The 20,144-nt window shown below is 46.2% G+C and overlaps 2 protein-coding genes across 2 annotated transcripts in view; one reads left to right on the top strand and one right to left on the bottom strand.

Moving 5' to 3' along the window:
* TSPEAR (thrombospondin type laminin G domain and EAR repeats) overlaps nt 1-20,144 on the top strand; it is a 259,806-nt gene that overhangs the window by 115,286 nt on the left and 124,376 nt on the right. The gene's annotated exons all lie outside the window — the stretch shown is intronic.
* LOC143648769 (uncharacterized) lies at nt 12,635-13,363 on the bottom strand. The gene has a single exon (XM_077119182.1). The coding sequence runs from the start codon at nt 13,361-13,363 to the stop codon at nt 12,635-12,637; it is 729 nt and encodes a 242-aa protein (XP_076975297.1).

The following is a 20,144-nucleotide window of genomic DNA, read 5'->3' as shown; positions in this document are numbered from 1 at the left end:
AGCGTTAGGGAAGTCCTTCCCCTGCGTGTGACAGGGCCCAGCTCGTAAACCTCCTGCCTGGGGCGCCTTGGGCCCGTCCCCCTCTGAGGTCCCCCTGGAGCAGGAGGAGGGGGCGGGTGGGGTGCGCCCTGGCCGGCCTCCCCTGTGGAATCCATGTCCACCACCCACGGCTCCCCTGGGACAGCTGCGCAGGTTGGGTGCGGCCAGCACCGCCCTGGGGTCCTGCCTGGAGGGGCTCCCGCCCTGCAGGGGGTCCTGTGTGCCGTCCCGATGCGGAGCAGGGGGCCTGCACCTGGGGAAGGGGGTCCGGGGCCAGGAGTCAGAGGGAGACCCCCAGGGCCGCACACCCGGAGGGATGGGCTGTGGCTGGACTCAGCCATCCGGCCTGGGGCCTGGACCTTCTAATGTCCTATGTGCCCTCGGCAGCTCCTGGCCATATGTCTGCGGCCCTGTGGCCTTCTCAGCTGCCCTGTGTCCTGCTCGGAGGCTCAGGGAGTCTCCGCTCAACGCAAGGACAGTGGAGGGCAGGTCGGGCCCTGCCAGGTGTGAGGACCCCCCTTGGGTCTAGCATCTGGGGTGGCCGCAGGGGGTCCCTGCCCGGGCAGTGTCCTCTCCCTCGACAGCCCAGCTTCCTGTCCAGGCTCTGTCTTCAGCCTCACCCAGACCTTCCTGGGGGTTCTCCTGGCACCCCGACTCTGCCATGGGTCCCTCGCCATGCCTCGGTGTCTCTGAAGGCAAACGCTGGTGACCACGGGGTGCACGCCAGGTCCGGGGGCTTCTGCAGTGAGGGGCGGTCCCTTCCCCCTCCCGGGACCCCCACGTCAGCCAGGCGTACATCTCACGTGTCATTTCACAGAGCGCCGCCCGGCTCACGTGCACATCCAGGATAGAGAGGGCCCGTCCTCACCGGGCGTCCCCGTCACGCTGCACCTGGAGCTGAAACGACCCTGGTTCTAAAAACAGAGCCAGTGCTGTGTGTCAGACCCTGTCCTCGCGCTCTCCACAAGCAGGCTGACGTAGAGCCCAGGACGTGGGAGGGGCGGGGGGCAGGCGGACCCCCAGCTCGGGGCAGCGTGAAGGGCCTTGGGTGAGAATCCTCGGCTCTGCGTGGGGAGGGCCACAGCCCCTCCCACGATGCCCAGGTCAGGGGGAGCCAAGAGGAGCCAAGGGCATCGGGACCAGCGAGCGGGGAGCCCAGGTGGGGGCATCGCTGCAGGGTTCGTGACCCCCCTCACCGCAGGGATGAGAGCCAGAGGATGGGGAGACCCGCGCAGGAGGGCATGCCCCCAAGGCTGACCCTCGGGACCCCGCCGTGGGCCTGGAAATGGGCTCTGAGAGAGAAAAGTCTGACCTCCCCTGTTTACAAGGCAGCTGCGTGACGCTGGCAGGAGCCGAGCTCCTCCCTGCGTGTAGAGAGACGGCCCCAATCGCACACCCTGTGCTCTGTGGAAACCCCCCCAGCTGGGTGTCCTCGTGACTCTGCTGTTCTCCTCCCCTCGGGATGTGAGCGTCCCACGAGCAGGAGCGTGTTCGTCTTCTTATCTCTGGTCCCCAGTCCTAAAGCGGTCCCTGGTACTTAACTGACCTTTAGTAAGTATTGAGTGAATATATTAACTTTTTGGTGAATTTATTCAATAATAACTTTGAGTTCTGGAAATGGTTTGCTTTGGTTTGCTAAGTGCAGCCGGAATGCAATATACCAGATACGGAATGACTTTTGAAAAGGAAATGTTTTAAATTCTAAGTTTACAGTTCTAAGGCCATAAAAATGTCCAAACAAAGGCATCCAGAGAAAGATGTCTTGAATATAGAAAGGCTAATCTGGGGAGAAACGTAGCTGGCACCTGTGGTCCGTGTTCCCCGTTCCATTTTTTTAGCTTCTGATGGTTTCCTCTGTGAGCATCTGGGTCACTTGGCTCCTCAGTGACACAGCTCTGGGTTCTGCTTGCTCAGCATCTCACGGGAAGGCACCTGGCGTGTCTGCTGGGCTCTGCATTTGCAAATATCTGTGTCTGGGCGTCTGCTCCCTAAGTCGGCCCTTCGAGCATCTCCAAATGTCGGCATCTCTGTTGGCGCTGAAGCGACTGTGTCTTCTCCGAGACACCTCCCTTTTTAAAGGGCTCCAGTAAACCAATCAAGACCCACCTTGGCAGGGCAGAGTCATACCTCCCTCCACTCAAAAGGTCACACCCACAATTTGACTGAGTCAATGTCCATGGAAACAACCTCACCAAAGGTTTCCACTCCACCCCATTGAATCAGGATGAAAGGACATGGTCGCCTCCGCAAGACTGGGTCAGGAGAATGGACATAGCTTTTCTGGGGTGCATCTCACCTTCAAACCAGCACATGGTGCATCGTAGCCACAGTGCCTCTTGCTCTATCACATTCTCCCTCCATGTGTACTAGCTGTGGTCCAAACAACCGTACAGTGGGAGAAACGAGGAAATCCGGCTGTTGGATGGGAACACTGTGTGAAGGCACCGGTAAGGTTCCAAGGTAGCCGTAGCAAATAACCAAGTCTCCACCAAAGAGAAGTGCAGAGGTGAGGCCGCTCTGCAGCTGTCCTGCTCCAGTCGAGGCATCTGCCCATTCACAGGAGGCAGCCACGAGGCAGAGAGGTTGGGTAGAGCTTTTCATGATGTCTTGTGGGATTTTCAGTAAATACGTAAAAGAAATACAGGGTCACAGTACAGCAAGGTTGGGATGTGGCCAAATGGAATGAAAATGTCCTGAGCACACTGCAATTCCTGCAAAATCGTATAAGGCCTATTTTTATTGTTGTTGTTTCTTTGTGTTCATTTTATTTTATGCCTATTTATTTATTTATTTATTTATTATTATTATTTTTTTATTAATTAACGGAAAAAAGAAAAAAAAGACATTAACCCAACATTTAGAAATCATACCATTCTACATATGCAATCAGTAATTCTTATCATCACATAGATGCATGATCATCGTTTCTTAGTACATTTGCATTGGTTTAGAAGAACTAGCAACACAACAGAAAAAGATATAGAATGTTAATATAGAGGAAAAAAATAAAAGTAATAATAATAGTAAAAACAAACAAACAAAAAAAACCAACCAGACAGACAAAAACAAACAAAAAACAAAACAACAACAACAACAAAAAAACTATAGCTCAGATGCAGCTTCATTCAGTGTTTTAACATGATTACTTTACAATTAGGTATTATTGTGCTGTCCATTTTTGAGTTTTTGTATCTAGTCCTGTTGCACAGTCTGTATCCCTTCAGCTCCAATTGCCCATTATCTTACCCTGTTTCTAACTCCTGCTGGACTCTGTTACCAATGACATATTCCAAGTTTATTCTCGAATGTCGGTTCACATCAGTGGGACCATACAGTATTTGTCCTTTAGTTTTTGGCTAGACTCACTCAGCATAATGTTCTCTAGGTCCATCCATGTTATTATATGCTTCATAAGTTTATCCTGTCTTAAAGCTGCATAATATCCCATCGTATGTATATACCACAGTTTGTTTAGCCACTCGTCTGTTGATGGACATTTTGGCTGTTTCCATCTCTTTGCAATTGTAAATAATGCTGCTATAAACATTGGTGTGCAAATGTCCGTTTGTGTCTTTGCCCTTAAGTCCTTTGAGTAGATTCCCAGCAATGGTATTGCTGGGTCGTATGGCAATTCTATATTCAGCTTTTTGAGGAACCACCAAACTGCCTTCCACAGGGGTTGCACCATTTGACATTCCCACCAACAGTGGATAAGTGTGCCTCTTTCTCCGCATCCTCTCCAGCACTTGTCATTTTCTGTTTTGTTGGTAATGGCCATTCTGGTGGGTGTGAGATGATATCTCATTGTGGTTTTGATTTGCATTTCTCTAATGGCCAGGGACATTGAGCATCTCTTCATGTGCCTTTGGCCATTTGTATTTCCTCTTCTGATAGGTGTCTGTTCAAGTCTTTTTCCCATTTGTAATTGGGTTGGCTGTCTTTTTGTTGTTGAGTTGAACAATCTCTTTATAAATTCTGGATACTAGACCTTTATCTGATATGTCATTTCCAAATATTGTCTCCCATTGTGTAGGCTGTCTTTCTACTTTCTTGATGAAGTTCTTTGATGCACAAAAGTGTTTAATTTTGAGGAGCTCCCATTTATTTATTTCCTTCTTCAGTGCTCTTGCTTTAGGTTTAAGGTCCATAAAACCGCCTCCAATTGTAAGTTTCATAAGATAGCTCCCAACATATTCCTCTAACTGTTTTATGGTCTTAGACCTAATGTTTAGATCTTTAATCCATTTTGAGTTAACTTTTGTATAGGGTGTGAGATATGGGTCCTCTTTCATTCTTTTGCATATGGATATCCAGTTCTCTAGGCACCATTTATTGAAGAGACTGTTCTGTCCCAGGTGAGTTGGCTTGACTGCCTTATCAAAGATCAAATGTCCATAGATGAGAGGGTCTATATCTGAGCACTCTATTCAATTCCATTGGTCGATGTATCTATCTTTATGCCAATACCATGCTGTTTTGACCACTGTGGCTTCATAATATGCCTTAAAGTCAGTCAGTGCGAGACCTCCAGCTTACTTTTTTTTCCTCAAGATATTTTTAGCAATTCGGGGCACCCTGCCCTTCCAGATAAATTTGCTTATTGGTTTTTCTATTTCTGAAAAATAAGTTGTTGGGATTTTGATTGGTATTGCATTGAATCTGTAAATCAATTTAGGTAGGATTGACATCTTAACTATATTTAGTCTTCCAATCCATGAACACGGTATGCCCTTCCATCTATTTAGGTCTTCTGTGATTTCTTTTAACAGTTTTTTGTAGTTTTCTTTATATAGGTTTTTTGTCTCTTTAGTTAAATTTATTCCTAGGTATTTTACTCTTTTAGTTGCAATTGTAAATGGGATTCATTTCTTGATTTCCCCCTCAGCTTGTTCATTACTAGTGTATAGAAATGCTACAGATTTTTGAATGTTGATCTTGTAACCTGCTACTTTGCTGTACTCATTTATTAGCCCTAGTAGTTTTGTTGTGAATTTTTCCGGGTTTTCGACGTATTGTATCATATCGTCTGCAAACAGTGATAGTTTTACTTCTTCCTTTCCAATTTTGATGCCTTGTATTTCTTTTTCTTGTCTAATTGCTCTGGCTAGAACCTCCAACACAATGTTGAATAATAGTGGTGATAGTGGACATCCTTGTCTTGTTCCTGATCTTAAGGGGAAAGTTTTCAATTTTTCCCCATTGAGGATGATATTAGCTGTGGGTTTTTCATATATTCCCTCTATCATTTTAAGGAAGTTCCCTTGTATTCCTATCTTTTGAAGTGTTTTCAACAGGAAAGGATGTTGAATCTTGTCAAATGCCTTCTCTGCATCAATTGAGATGATCATGTGATTTTTCTGCTTTGATTTGTTGATATGGTGTATGACATTAATTGATTTTCTTATGTTGAACCATCCTTGCATACCTGGGATGAATCCTACTTGGTCATGATGTATAATTCTTTTAATGTGTTGCTGGATTCGATTTGCTAGAATTTTGTTGAGGATTTTTGCATCTATGTTCATTAGAGAGATTGGTCTATAGTTTTCTTTTTTTGTAATATCTTTGCCTGGTTTTGGTATGAGGGTGATGTTGGCTTCATAGAATGAATTAGGTAGTTTTCCCTCTACTTCAATTTTTTTGAAGAGTTTGAGGAGAGTTGGTACTAATTCTTTCTGGAATGTTTGGTAGAATTCACATGTGAAGCCGTCTGGTCCTGGACTTTTCTTTTTAGGAAGCTTTTGGATGACTAATTCAATTTCTTTACTTGTGATTGGTTTGTTGAGGTCATCTATGTCTTCTTGAGTCAAAGCTGGTTGTTCATGTCTTTCCAGGAACCCGTCCATTTCCTCTAAATTGTTGTATTTATTAGCGTAAAGTTGTTCATAGTATCCTGTTATTACCTCCTTTATTTCTGTGAGGTCAGTAGTTATGTCTCCTCTTCCATTTCTGATCTTATTTATTTGCATCCTCTCTCTTCTTCTTTTTGTCAATCTTGATAAGGGCCCATCAATCTTATTGATTTTCTCATAGAACCAACTTCTGATCTTATTGATTTTCTCTATTGTTTTCAATTACATTTATTTCTGCTCTGATCTTTATTATTTCTTTCCTTTTGCTTGCTTTGGGATTAGTTTGCTGTTCTTTCTCCAGTTCTTCCAAGTGGACAGTTAATTCCTGCATTTTTGCCTTTTCTTCTTTCTGATATAGGCATTTAGGGCAATAAATTTCCCTCTTAGCACTGCCTTTGCTGCATCCCATAAGTTTTGATATGTTGTGTTTTCATTTTCATTCGCCTCGAGGTATTTACTAATTTCTCTTGCAATTTCTTCTTTGACCCACTCGTTGTTTAAGAGTGTGTTGTTGAGCCTCCACATATTTGTGGATTTTCTGGCACTCTGCCTATTATTGATTTCCAACTTCATTCCTTTATGATCCAAGAAAGTGTTGTGTATGATTTCAATCTTTTTAAATTTGTTAAGACTTGCTTTGTGACCCAGCATATGGTCTATCTTTGAGAATGATCCATGAGCACTTGAGAAAAAGGTGTATCCTGCTGTTGTGGGATGTAGTGTCCTATAAATGTCTGTTAAGTCTAGCTCATTTATAGTAATATTCAGATTCTCTATTTCTTTATTGATCCTCTGTCTAGATGTTCTGTCCATTGATGAGAGTGGGGAATTGAAGTCTCCAACTATTATGGTATATGTGTCTATTTCCCTTTTCAGTGTTTGCAGTGTATTCCTCATGTATTTTAGGGCATTCTGGTTCGGTGCGTAAATATTTATGATTGTTATGTCTTCTTGTTGAATTGTTCCTTTTATTAGTAGATAGTGTCCTTCTTTGTCTCTTTTAACTGTTTTACATTTGAAGTCTAATTTGTTGGATATTAGTATAGCTACTCCTGCTCTTTTCTGGTTGTTATTTGCATGAAATATCTTTTCCCAACCTTTCACTTTCAACCTATGTTTATCTTTGGGTCTAAGATGTGTTTCCTGTAGACAGCATATAGAAGGATCCTGTTTTTTAATCCATTCTGCCAATCTATGTCTTTTGATTGGGGAATTCAGTCCATTAACATTTAGTGTTATTACTGTTTGGATAATATTTTCCTCTACCATTTTGCCTTTTGTATTATATGTATCATATATGACTTTCCTTCTTTCTACACTCTTCTCCATACCTCTCTCTTCTGTCTTTTTGTATCTGACTCTAGTGCTCCCTTTAGTATTTCTTGCAGAGCTGGTCTCTTGGTCACAAATTCTCTCAGTGACTTTTTGTCTGAGAATGTTTTATTTTTCCCTCATTTTTGAAGGATAATTTTGCTGGATATAGGAGTCTTGGTTGGCAGTTTTTCTCTTTTAGTAATTTAAATATATCATCCCACTGTCTTCTAGCTTCCATGGTTTCTGCTGAGAAATCTACACATAGTCTTATTGGGTTTCCCTTGTATGTGATGGATTGTTTTTCTCTTGCTGCTTTCAAGATCCTCTCTTTCTCTTTGACCTCTGACATTCTAACTAGCAAGTGTCTTGGAGAATGCCTATTTGGGTCTAATCTCTTTGAGGTGTGCTGCACTTCTTGGATCTGTAATTTTAGGTCTTTCATAAGAGTTGGGAAGTTTTCAGTGATAATTTCTTTCTTTAGTTTTTCTCCTCCTTTTCCCTTCTCTTCTCCTTCTGGGACACCCACAACACGTATATTTGTGCGGTTCATATTGTCCTTGAGTTCCCTGATACCCTGTTCAAATTTTTCCATTCTTTTCCCGATAGTTTCTGTTTCTTTTTGGAATTCAGATGTTCCATCCTCCAAATCACTAATTCTATCTTCTGTCTCTTTAAATCTATCATTGTAGGTATCCATTGTTTTTTCCATCTTTTCTGCTTTATCCTTCACTTCCATAAGTTCTGTGATTTGTTTTTTCAGTTTTTCTATTTCTTCTTTTTGTTCAGCCCATGTCTTCTTCATGTCCTCCCTCAATTTATTGATTTCATTTTTGAAGAGGTTTTCCATTTCTGTTCGTATATTCAGCATTAGTTGTCTCAGCTCCTGTATCTCATTTGAACTATTGGTTTGTTCCTTTGACTGGGCCATATTTTCAGTTTTTTGAGCGTGATCCATTATCTTCTGCTGGCGTCTGGGCATTTAGTCAGATTTCCCTGGGTGCTGGACCCAACAATTTGGAAGTTTTTTTTGTGAAATCTCTGGGTTCTGTTTTTCTTATCCTGCCCAGTAGGTGGCACTCGTGGCACATGTTTGTCTGCGGGTCCCACCAGTAAAAGGTGCTGTGGGTCCTTTAACTTTGGAAAACTTTCGCCGTAGGGGAGGTTCACCAGCCGAAGCGTCTTGGAAGAGTGCCAGCCGGCCGAGGGTCCAAACGCGGGGAGGGTCGCCGGCTGCTGCAGCCCGGGAGAGCGCCTGTCTGAATTTCCTAGTCGGCCCGGGGCGCCAAGCGTGGTGGGAGGGCACCAGCTGCCGTGGCCCGGGAGAGTGCACTGTTCCCAGCCGGACCGGGGAGTCACATGTTTGGAAGGGACCCCCCTGGTCACTGTTCTCCATGGCCTGGGGATTTCCGATCCAATTCTCTCAGTTGGTCTGGGGGGCCGCGCGTGGTGGGGGCGCCAGCCGCCACGGCTTGAGGGGACCGCCTGCCCAATTCTGCCAGCTGGCCTGGGAAGGAGGAAGGGAGGAACTCCGGCCACTTGCCGCCCCGCCCGGGGAAGCCTGCGCCCCTCGGCGATCTCACCGGAGCAGGTTCTCTCAGCCAGTCAGCCATTCCAGAATGGGGTACGCTGTCTTTTTGATCTCTGTTGTGGCTCCGGGAGCTGTTCTGTATCGTTTCTACTCCCCTAGTAGCTGTTCTGGAGGAGGAACTAAGATCCCCGCGTCTTACTAAGCCACCATCTTCTCCGGAAGTCCCTAATTGGAATTTTTAATCCAGGTATAGAACTTCAGTTTTATCCCTGTTGGATTTCATCTTGTTAGTGTTGAAAGATCCCCAAACTCTTCTTCCGTGTTGGCCCGCGGAAACGGGCTGGATCCCCATTCCTCCCTTCCTTTCGGAGCTCGGGGCGACGACCTGAGGGCTCTTCGCCTTGGCCTATTTATTTTTATATAATCTTTATTAAGAATGGTCAGTGTTAAAAGTGTGAAGTATATGGACGCCATTACTTTTGCAGCCATTTGCGAACCTAGCTACAGAGACCCACCATCTAGTTCATTGCCATATATGAGTACAGATTTTCTTCCTGGGCCCTGGGATTTAGAGTTTGCTCTCTTTACCAGTTGTATTAGTTAGGGTTCTCTAGAGAAACAGAATCAGCAGGGAACACTCGCAAATATAAAATTTATAAAAGTGTCTCATGTGACCATGGGAACGCAGAGTCCAAAATCCACAGGGCAAGCTGTGAAGCTGATGACTCCGATGGAGGGTCTGGATGAACTCCACAGGAGAGGCTCACCAGCCGAAGCAGGGAGAGAGCCTGTCTCTTCCGAATCCTCCTTAAAAGGCTTCCAGTGATTAGATTAAGCATCACTCATTGCAGAAGACACTCCCCTTGGCTGATTACAAATGGAATCAGCTGTGGATGCAGCTAGCGTGATCATGATTTAACTCTATGAAATGTCCTCATTGCAACAGACCGGCCAGCACTTGCCCAACCAGACAAACAGGTACCACCACCTGGCCAAGGTGACACATGAACCTGACATGACACCAGTCTTAATGATGAAACCATAGACTATCTAGCCTTTTGTCTAGCTTACTTCATTCAGCATTATCTCCTCTAGCTTCTCCCATGTTGCCATATACTTCCAGACCTCATTTCATCTTAATCTTGCATAATGTTCCATCGTATGTATATACCACATTTTGTTTACCTACTCATTGGTTGATGGCACTTTGACTGTTTCCATATTTTGGCAATTATGAATAAATTGCCACTATGAATATCAGTGTACAATGTCTGTTCGTGTCACAGCCTTCAGCTCTTCTTGATATATACTGAGTATTGGTATTGCAGGATGTAGGGCAGTTCAATATTTAGTTTTCTGAGGAATTACCAAACTGTCTCCCACAGCAACTGTGACATTATACACTCCCACCAGAAATGAACAACTGTTCCACTTTCTTCACATCATCTCCAATATTTGAAATTTTCTATTTATTTAATGGCAGCCATTCTTTAGAGGTATGAGAGGATATCATGTTTTTGTTTTGCTTTGCATTGTCCTCACAGCTAATGAAGAGGGCCATCTCTTCATGAGCCTTTTAGCCGTTTGTATTTGTTTTAATGCCTATACAAATCTTTTGTCCATTTTATAATTTGATTATTATTGTTATTATTATTTTTTGCTGTTGTTGAGTTGTATACTTTCTTTATATACACAGTATATCAAAACTTTATTGGATAGATGGTTACCAAGCATTTTCTCCCATTGAGTTGATTGCCTCTTAACCTTTTTTTATAGTCCTTTGAGGCACAGAAGATATTGATTCTGAGGAGTGGCCATTTATCTATATTTTCTTTTGTAGCTTGTGCTTTGGGTAAAGTTCATGATGCTACTGCCTACCAGTAGGGCTTGAAGATGTTTCCCTGTATTTTCTTCTCAGAGTTTTATGGTATTGGCTCTTATATTTATGTTGTTGATCCATTTTGAGTTGTTTTATATAGGGTGTATGATATGGGTCCTCTTTCTTTCTTTTGACTTTGATTTCCCGTTCTCCCATGCCCATTTATTGAAAAGACTATTCTGTCTCAGTTCAGTGGATTTAGGGGCCTTATCAAAGATGAATTCACCAGACTTGGTGGTCAGTCCCCACACCTTTGTCCGGTTCCCTTGCTCACTGCTTCTGTCTCTGTGCCAGCACTGTGCTGTTTTGACCACTGTTCTTTGTAATAAACTTTAAAGTAAGAAAGCGCTGGTCCTCCCACTCTGCTATTCTTTTTTAGAATATCCTTAGCTATTTGGGATCTCTTTCCTTCCAAATAAATGTGACAATTAGCTTTTCCAGCTCTTCAAAATAGGTTATTAGAATTTTAATTGGTATTGTATTTAATCTGTAGTTCAGTTTGGATAAAATTAACATCTTAATGTCATCCAACCGTCTTATCCATGACCATGGAATGTCTTTCCACCAATTTAGATCTTCTTTGATTTCTTTTAACAACGTTTTGTAGTAATCTGTGTACATGTGCTTTACTTCCTTGGATAAGCTCATTCCTAAATACTTGACTCTTTTAGTGGCTAATTTGAACGAATATTTCTTCTTTAATTGTTTCCTCAGCAGGTTATTACTTTGCCATCCTTTAGTGGTTAATATTACTTAATACAAGGTTAAAACCTAGCACTCCAGGGATGCTGAGTAAGGGGGAGAGGAGGGAATGCCTGCCAAGCCAGAACATGGGTGCGATGTGGCTTAGACCAGGCCCCCTGCACCCACAGCCGTGCCAGCCCCTGGCACCCAGACTCGCTGTGCTGGAACCCCGGTCGCTCTGTGGAGCTCCTTTCTTGGGGTGCTCACTGGCATCTTCGTGATGACTTTCCATGTGGCACCTCATTGCACATGTCGATTTGTCATTTGAGTCTGCCTCGGTGAGGCATGTGGGATGTTTGACCGATTCGCTGCATGTTACAGCGTTATTCCAGGAGGACAGCACCGGGAAATGCAACGCTTTGGGCAGAGAGCGCCCGTTGGTGCTGGCCGGGGCTGGTTGGGGTGGGTGGGCTACGAGCAGCCTGTGGAGCGTTCTGAGCCTGGGTGGCAGCGGCTGCTCAGCGTGGGCACCGGTGGGCCCCACAGACGGGGTGCAGAGGGGGAGACGGGAGTGTCGCGCGTCTACTTTAAAACCAGAACCTGTCACCAAAGCCCCCATAAAGGCCACTCTGGGCCAAAGACCTGCCCGTGTGCGTTGCCCTGGCCCGAGAGAAGAAAGGACAGCGCTCTGCTGCAGGTCAGTGGGTTTATTGCCATGGCCTCATCTCCAGACCTCAGGACGGGAGTCGGAGGCTGGTGCTTCTAGAGAGAGCCGCCGAGGCAGCCGCATCTGCCAGGAGGCCAAGAGGGCACGGCCGGGGGACGGGAGGGCATGGAGGGAGGACGCGGGGTGCTGGGGACGGCCCCTGGGCAGCGGATGTGCCTGCGGGGAGGGGGCTGCGCGGTCAGGCACAGGTTCCGTTAGCTCCTGGGGGACATTCCGGCAGCTTCTGTCCACAGCACCCCGTGTGCTGCAGCCGCAGGGGCGAGGGACAGGGGTGGGCTCCCAGGTTCGTCCAGGTGTCCTGAGAAGGGCCAGGTCACGGAGCTGGGGGGAGGCCATGAGCACAGCTGCCCGGCCCCGGTGGGGCTGGGGGCACAGAGTGCGCCGGGGGCAATGTGATGCTGGCTGGTGGCTTCTGGGACCTCCTAATTGCTGACTCCGCAGTGTGATGGTCACTTTCTGGCCTCCAGAACTGCTCGTCCTCCAGCTCAGCGCCAGGCTGGGGAGGCAGACCCAGGCGCTGTGGTCAGCGGGGCCGGAATAAACCTGGCAGGGTGAGGCCAGCAGCTCCCAGGGGCTCCTGAGCTCCACAGCCCTGGCCGGGCTCCACCCCATCAGCAGCTGCACTTGGCCGGGCAGGGACACACAGGCCGGCAGAGCAGGGACACACAGGAGGCCGGACGGCAGCAGCTGGGCTGGCAGGAGGAAGCAGGGGTACAGCAGGAGGCAGGGGCACAGCAGGAGGTGGGGGCACAGCAGACAGGCTTGCACACAGGGCAGCAGAGCAGGGACACGCAGGAGGCCGGGCGGCAGCAGCTGGGCTGGCAGCAGGAGGCGGAGGCACAGCAGGAGGTGGGGGCACAGCAGGTGGGCTTGCACATGGGGCGGCAGAGCAGGGACACACAGGAGGAGGGTCTGCAGCAGGACGAGGGGCAGGGGGTGGGCACGCAGCACACGGGCTTGCAGCACATGGACTTGCAGCAGATGGGAACGCAGCAGGGGGAGGACGTGCAGCAAGCAGGCTGGCAGCTATCACAGGAGCTGGTGCAGACAGCTTGGCAGGTGCTGGACCCACAGCTCACTGGGGTGCAGACGAGGGTCAGGCAGGGGGCTGGGGTGCAGCAGGTGGGGGCACAGCAGATGGGGGCACAGCTGGTGGGGGCACAGCAGGTGGGGGTACAGCAGGTGGTGGTGCAGCAGGTGGGGGCACAGCAGGGGGGCTCGCAGCAGCTCTCTGGGCAGTTGTCCACCTCCCAGGAGTGGCCGGTACAGGTGCTGGGCAGGCAGACCCGGAGGCCGTAGCTCAGGTCGCTGGAGCAGGCGGACACGGTGGATGCAGCCATGGTGGGGGTGGGCGGGAGGTGAGGCAGGAGAAGTGAGTGTGAGTGTGTGAGTGTGTGAGTGAGTGTACTAGTGTGAGGAGCTCGGGCTGTTGGGGCTTTTATCCCTGTCCCTGGCTCATGCTGTCCCCAGAGGAAGAGTCCACAAGCCTCCCTTTCCTTGTTGGTGTTTAGGAGGACCTGGGGACCCTCATTAGGCTAATTTTGAGGTTCCCTGAGGGCAGCGTGTTTCCTCCTGATCTGTGCTTGGCCCTGGGGGAAGCTGTGTTCCGGCTGCTCGGCCTGCAGTTTCCACGACAGCAGGTCCGTGGGCACCTGGCCATGGGTCAGCTCCAGTGGGGCTGCTGGTGGGGGTGAGGACCCCTGTGGGACTGATGGCCGGTTGGGGGCAGCGGTGTCAGACGGCGTGTGGAGCACAGCTGTCCCTGCAGTGGGGACTGGCTGCAGACACAAAGCCCCTTTTCACCGCAAACACCGACACATCTGTCTCTCCTGAGATCAAAGCTGTTTTCTTATGTGATCGCAGAAAGGTGATAAAAATCAGGAAGTCTGACATTGTTCCAGCCATTCCCTGTGCACGTGGAACTTAAACAGCTCCATTAGCGTTCTCCCCAGGTGTCGTGTCCAGGTTACAGGTTGGGTCCCCGTGACATGGAGCCGCCATGTTTCTTCTGTCCTTTTCACCTGGACAGTCCCGTGGCCTGTCCTTGTCTTTTGTGACCTAGCTGTGTGGAAGTGGAGGTGTGAATGTGGGCGCCGTGCCCGCTTCTCTGCCGGGCACCTCTCCTGCTGGCCGTCCTCGCTCTTCCCCTGCCGACTTGACCGTCGCTGGTGTTTCCCTCCAGTTCCGCCCCCACGAGCCCGTGAGGACCCGAGGCCTGAAGTCAGCCTGAGGACCTGCCTCAGGTTCGGATCAAGCCCTGCTGCTCCTCCGCTCAGACCCCCTGGCACCACGTGCCCTCGAGGCCTGCTCCTGGGGACACGCCACCCGCACTGCCTCCAACTTCCCGCAGCCGCCCGCACGGCCCCTGTAGGCAGGCCCCGCCGGCCTGCACACCTGGCTGGCCACCTGCACGTGCCCCCTGGAAGCCACCCGGTGTTCTTCGCAGGATCGCCCCTGACCTTCCTCATTTTAGCCTTTCTGAGCCCCTCGCGTTGGGGGGCAGCTCTTTCCCAGGGCTACTGGGCCCCTACCATGGGGCCGCTCACCCTGTGGATTCCCACCACAGCCCCGAGACCATGGCTCACCTGTGGGCCTCAAGAGGCCGGTACCTTACCTGTCGGGGGTGGTGGGGGCAGGGGCGGAGCTGGGAGGAGTGTGTGTGAGTGTGGGTTTGTTTGTGAGCATGTGGGTATGTGAGTGTGGGTGTGTGTTAATTTGTGTGTGTGGCATGATGGTGTGAGTGTGTGCATGGGTGACTGTGGTTGTGCATGTGTGTGAGTGGGTGTGTAAGTACATGGTATGCAGGTGTGTGAATGTGCATGTAGATGTGTGGGTGTGCATATGTGAGTGTGTAGACATGTGTGGGTGTATGTGGGTGTGTGTGTGTGCATGTGCATGACTGTGTGGTTGTACACATGTGTGAGTATATGGAGGTGTGAGTATATGGAGTGTGGGTGTGTGAATGCACGTGTGTGGATGTGGATGTGTGGTATGCGTCCCTGTGATGGATGGAGGCCACAGTGTGTTTAAGGAACATTGTTGACTACACATAATTTCCTTAATAGGATGAGTGTGTACACGTGTGTGGACCTATGTGTAGGCGTGTGGGTGTGTGGGCGTGTGAGCAGCTCTGGGCTGCTGGCCCTTTTATCCCGACGACATGCCCACTTCGGTGGGATCGCACCTGGGCGGATGATGAACAGGTATTTGCAGAGCGCGTGGACGGAGGCGGGAATGCCTGCCCTCCTGCTGCCGGGCACAGATGGTGACGTTACCAGTGAGGCAACCTGGGCCTGGTGGCTTCTGTCTGTTCTTGCAAGATTTATTTTTTTAGTTAAGCTTTCTATTTTGAAATAATTATAGTTTCACAGGCATTTGCAAAAATAGGAAAGAAAAGAAAACTATCCAGGGAGGTCCCATATGCCCTTTACCTGGTTCTCCTGATGATGACGTCATCCTCATTAAAGGGCGATATCTCAACTGGAACACTGGCGAGCTGCAGACCTGATTCAGGCTTTACCAGCTTTCGGTACCTGTGCATGTGTAGTCCATGCAGCTGTGCCACGGTGCGATCTGTGTACCCACCGTGCGGGCAGGAGACAGACTGGGCCTCCACCACATGGCTCCCTCACCAGCTCCTCCATAGCCCCCGCGCCCTCCCCTATCCCCTCCTTCTGGCAACCCCTTGTCTGTCCCCATCTGTGCTATGTTTTTGTAATTTTGAGAATGTTGTGTGCATTATGTAAGTGTGACGTTGGCTTTTTCCCCAGTGTGATTCTCTTGAGATGCTCTGAGTTGTCGTATCATTGTTTATCCCTTTTCACTGCTGTGTAATATTCCCTGTGATGGACAGAGGCCACAGTGTGTTTAAAGACTGGTGGCTACAGGTTCAGTCTCCTTCATAGACACACAGCTTTTCAGATTCTAGTTTTCTTCATGAGTGAGTTTTTGCAGTGTGTCTTTCAAGGAATTTGTCCATCTTGCCTAAGTTATCAAATTTATTGGTGTAAAGTTGTTCATAATGCTCTCTTATCATACTTCGAAACAATATGTGTAGTTTTTTCATGGGGTGAGAGTCACATAGCATACCATCACCCATTTTTAAGGGTATAATGTAGTGGTATTTAGAGTGTTCACGCTGCTGTGCAACCACCAACTTTCTCTAGTTTTAAAACTTTTCCTCACCCTATAAAACACCCCATACTCATTAACAAGTGCACTCCCACTTCCCCTCCCCTGTCCCTGGAAACTTCTTACCTGCTTTCTGTTTCTATGGATTTGCCTATTACAGATATATCGTATTGAAGGAAACGTACGATATGTGACTTTTGTGTCTGGCTTCTATCACTCAACATGATTTTGTAGCCTGTATCATTACTTCATGCCACCCTTCCTTTTCATGCCTGCATACTACTCCATTGTATGCATACACTATAATTTGCTTATCCATTCACCTGTTGATGGGCATTTGGATTGTTTCCACCTTTTGGCTATCATGAATTATGCTGCTATAAATATACATATATGGGTTTTGTTTTCATCTGGACATATGTTTTCATTTCTCTTGGGTACATACCTAAGAGTGGAATTGCTGGGTTATATGGTAATTCTATGTTGAACTTTTGAACTTTTTTGAGGAAGTGTCAAACTATTCTCTTCAGCTGTTATACCCTCTTACATTTCCAGGAGTAATGTAAGAGGGTTCCTCTATCAACATATCCCTGTCAACCCTTATTTTTCTTCTGTTGTTTTTAAAATTTTTTTATTTATTGAAGCCTTTCTTATAGGCGGGAAGTGGTATCTTGTTTTGCTTTACATTTCCTTAATGACAAATGATCTTTTCATATACTTATTGGCCAATTGCATATTTTATTTGAAGAAATGTCTGTTCAAGACCTTTGTCTATTTTTAATTGGGTTGTTTATCTTTTTGTTGTTGAGCTGTAAAAGTTCTTTGTGTTCTAGACACTCTTTCTACACTTTAGAATATCTGTATGATGCCATCTCCTTAATAATTATAAAGAGTTCTTTCTTTTATCCTTTTGTTTTATTTTTGCTGGTCAGTTGGGCTAGAGATTTATGACTTTTATGAGTCTTCTCATGGAATGAGCTTTTGGTCTTACTGATATTATTATCATTTGTCTGTTTTCTATTTAACTGATTTCCTCTCTGATCTTTATTATTTCCATTCTTGTTTGAGTTTAATTTGCTCTTTTACCCCCTAATTTCTTAAGGTGAAAGCTCTCATTGATTTGGAAATGTTCTTCTTTACTACTGCAGGATATTTATTGTTATAAATTTCCCAGTAAGTACTGCTGTGGCAACTTCCCACAAATTTTAATATGCTGTGTTTTTAATTTTTAAGCAGTTCAAAATATTTTCTAAATTCCCTTTTCCTTTCTTTTTTGATCCATGGGTTGCTTATAAGTGTGCTATGTAATATCCAAATATTTGGGGATTTTTCAGAGGTCTTTCTGTTACTGGTGTCTAATTTAACTCTGCTGAGGTGAGAGAACACATGGTGTGTGACCTGAATTCTTTCAAATGCAATGAGATTTGTTTTGTGGCGCAAGACATGGTTCATCATGGCAGATGTTTTGCCTGCACTTGAGAAGGTGGGGTGTTCTTTGTTGAGTGCAGCGTTCTTGGATGCTGGGTAGTTAAAATTGGTTGAACGTCTTGTTCAAGGAGCCTGTCTCCTTCCTGGTTTTATGTCTCCTTACCTATGAACTAGCGAGGGTGGGACAGCAAATCTCTCACTATGATGCTAGATTTGTCCTATTAAATGATTCTCTTCATCCGTGGCGTTACTCTTTGCTCTGGAGTACACCTTGATGATATGGCCGCCAAAGCTTTCTTTCAATTAATGTTAGCAGGATATATCCTTTTCCTTCTATTCACTTTTAACCTATTTTGTCTTTATATTTAAAATGTGTTTCTGGTAGGAAGCATGTAGTTGGGTCTTATTTTTTATGCAGACTGCTAAGCTCACCCTTTTAATTAGGGCGTTTAGACCATTTATATTTATTGTGATTATTGATACAGTTTGGTTTAAATCTGTTATCTTGCTATTTCTTTTCTACTTTTTCATCTGTTTTTTTTAATTTCTTTTTACCTCTATTTCTTCCTTCTTTTCATTTAATTTAGTATTTTTTACTATTCTATATTATTTCTTTTTTTGGCTTAGCAATAATTCTTGTTTTGTAATTTAGCAGATTTTGTTTTGTATTTTAAGTTCTATATCATATATCTAACTTTATCACAGTCTATTTTCAAGAGATATTATGCCATTTTGTGTATATTATGTTGTGTGTTGTATTATCTATACTACAGTATTATAATGTATATCATATGTAGTATCATATACATGGTATATTTCTATTTCTCCTCTCTAACTCTTGCGCTATTATTCCATTACTGTTATGCATTTTACTTTTACATATAAATGCCACAATACATTGTCATTGGTTTTCTTTAAGCAGTCTATCTCTTAAAACCTTTTAAATAACAAAAAATAAATCTTATATATTTACCCATGTACCATTTCTGATGCTCTTTCTTCCTTTCCATGGATCCACATTTTCATTTGGCATCATTTTCCTTTTCCCTGAAAGACTTCTTTGAATGATTTTTGCAGTTAAGTAAACTGGTGGTGAATTCTTTCAGCTTTCATATGTCTGAAAGAGACTTTATTTCACTTTCATTCTGAAGGCTTTTTTTGTGGGACTTTGCTGCTGGCTTTTAACTTACCTGTGAAGACTGGCGGGCACGTAAGAGCCAGGCCCTCCCCGCCAGGTCGGCCCCCAGGCCTGCTCGGTGCCTGCCTACCTGCAGGTTGACTTGAAGACGAGAGAACTCGCCTAAATCCCTCAGAAAAGTCAGAAATAATTTTGAGGCAAGAGGAGATTGATGGGATTCTTTTTATCATCACAATCATTTTTTTTTTTTGAAAAATAACATATGCAAAACAGCAGTAAATTTCAAAGCAATTGCAACAATTGATTGTAAAACAGATTTCAAAGTTTGGTATGGGTTACAATTCCACAATTTTAGCTTTTTACTTCTAGCTGCTCTAAGATACTGGAGACTAAAAGAAATATCAATATAATGATTCAGCACTCATACTCGTTTGTAAAACCTTACCTTCTCTATATAACTCCACCATCACTTTGATCTTTCTATTCCTCTCTTTAGGGGTGTTTGGGCTATGCCCATTCTAACTTTTTCCGGTTGGAAGGGGCTGTCACTAATATGGTGTAGGGATATGGAACTAGCTGATGTTCTGGAGAGGGTGGGTGCTCTACATTTCAGGACTTATCTGGTCCAGGGACCCATCTGGAGGTTGTAGGTTTCTGGAAAGTAACCCTAGAGCATGGAACCCTTGTGGAATCTTATATATTGCCCTAGGTGTTCTTTAGGATTGGCTGGAATGGTCCTGGTTGGGGGTTGGCAGGTTATGATAGGTAGAAAGGTCTACCTGAAGCTTGTGTAAGAGCAACCTCCAGAGTAGCCTCTCGACTCTATTTGAACTCTCTCAGCCACGGATGTTTTATTTATTACACTTCCTTCCCCTTTTGGTCAGGATAGGATTGTTGATCCCATGGTGCCAGAGCCAGACTCATCCCTGGGAGTCATCTCCCACGCCACCAGGGAGACTTTCACCCCTGGATGTCATGTCCCACGTAGAGGGGACGGCGATGATTTCACTTGCAGAGTTGAGCTTAGAGAGAGTGAGGTCACATCTGAGCCACAGCAGAGGTCCTCTAGAAATAACTCTTAGGCATTCCCATAGGTAGTCGAAGCTTCTCTGCTACCTACCTAAGCTTCACAAGAGCAAACTTCAAGATCACCTGTTGATTTGGGTATCCCTAATGTTTGACACAGTATCAGGGGTTTCCCCAGTGGTAAAGTTTAAAAGTTTTATGTTTTTCTCCCATCCCTCTGGTGGGACTTTTTCATATAAGAATACTGGTTGAGGCTTGGTTCGGAGTTTAGTTGGCAGTGCCCATCCCCACTCTATCCCCCTCCCTCCCCCCTCCCTCCACTTCCTCTCCCCTGTCCCTCCCCCTCCCTCCCAGCCTGTGGGCTGCAGGAGGGCCCTCGAAACGGGGGGCTGAAGTTG

Source organism: Tamandua tetradactyla, chromosome 10, assembly GCF_023851605.1.
Source record: "Tamandua tetradactyla isolate mTamTet1 chromosome 10, mTamTet1.pri, whole genome shotgun sequence".
NCBI lineage: Eukaryota > Metazoa > Chordata > Mammalia > Pilosa > Myrmecophagidae > Tamandua > Tamandua tetradactyla.
Note: the sequence above shows the minus strand (reverse complement) of the source record. Positions and strands in the feature narration are given on the sequence as shown.

What these genes read in the sequence shown, in the direction of transcription:
- LOC143648769 (XM_077119182.1), bottom strand. Translation starts at nt 13,363, where the DNA reads ATGGCTGCATCCACCGTGTCCGCCTGCTCCAGCGACCTGAGCTACGGC.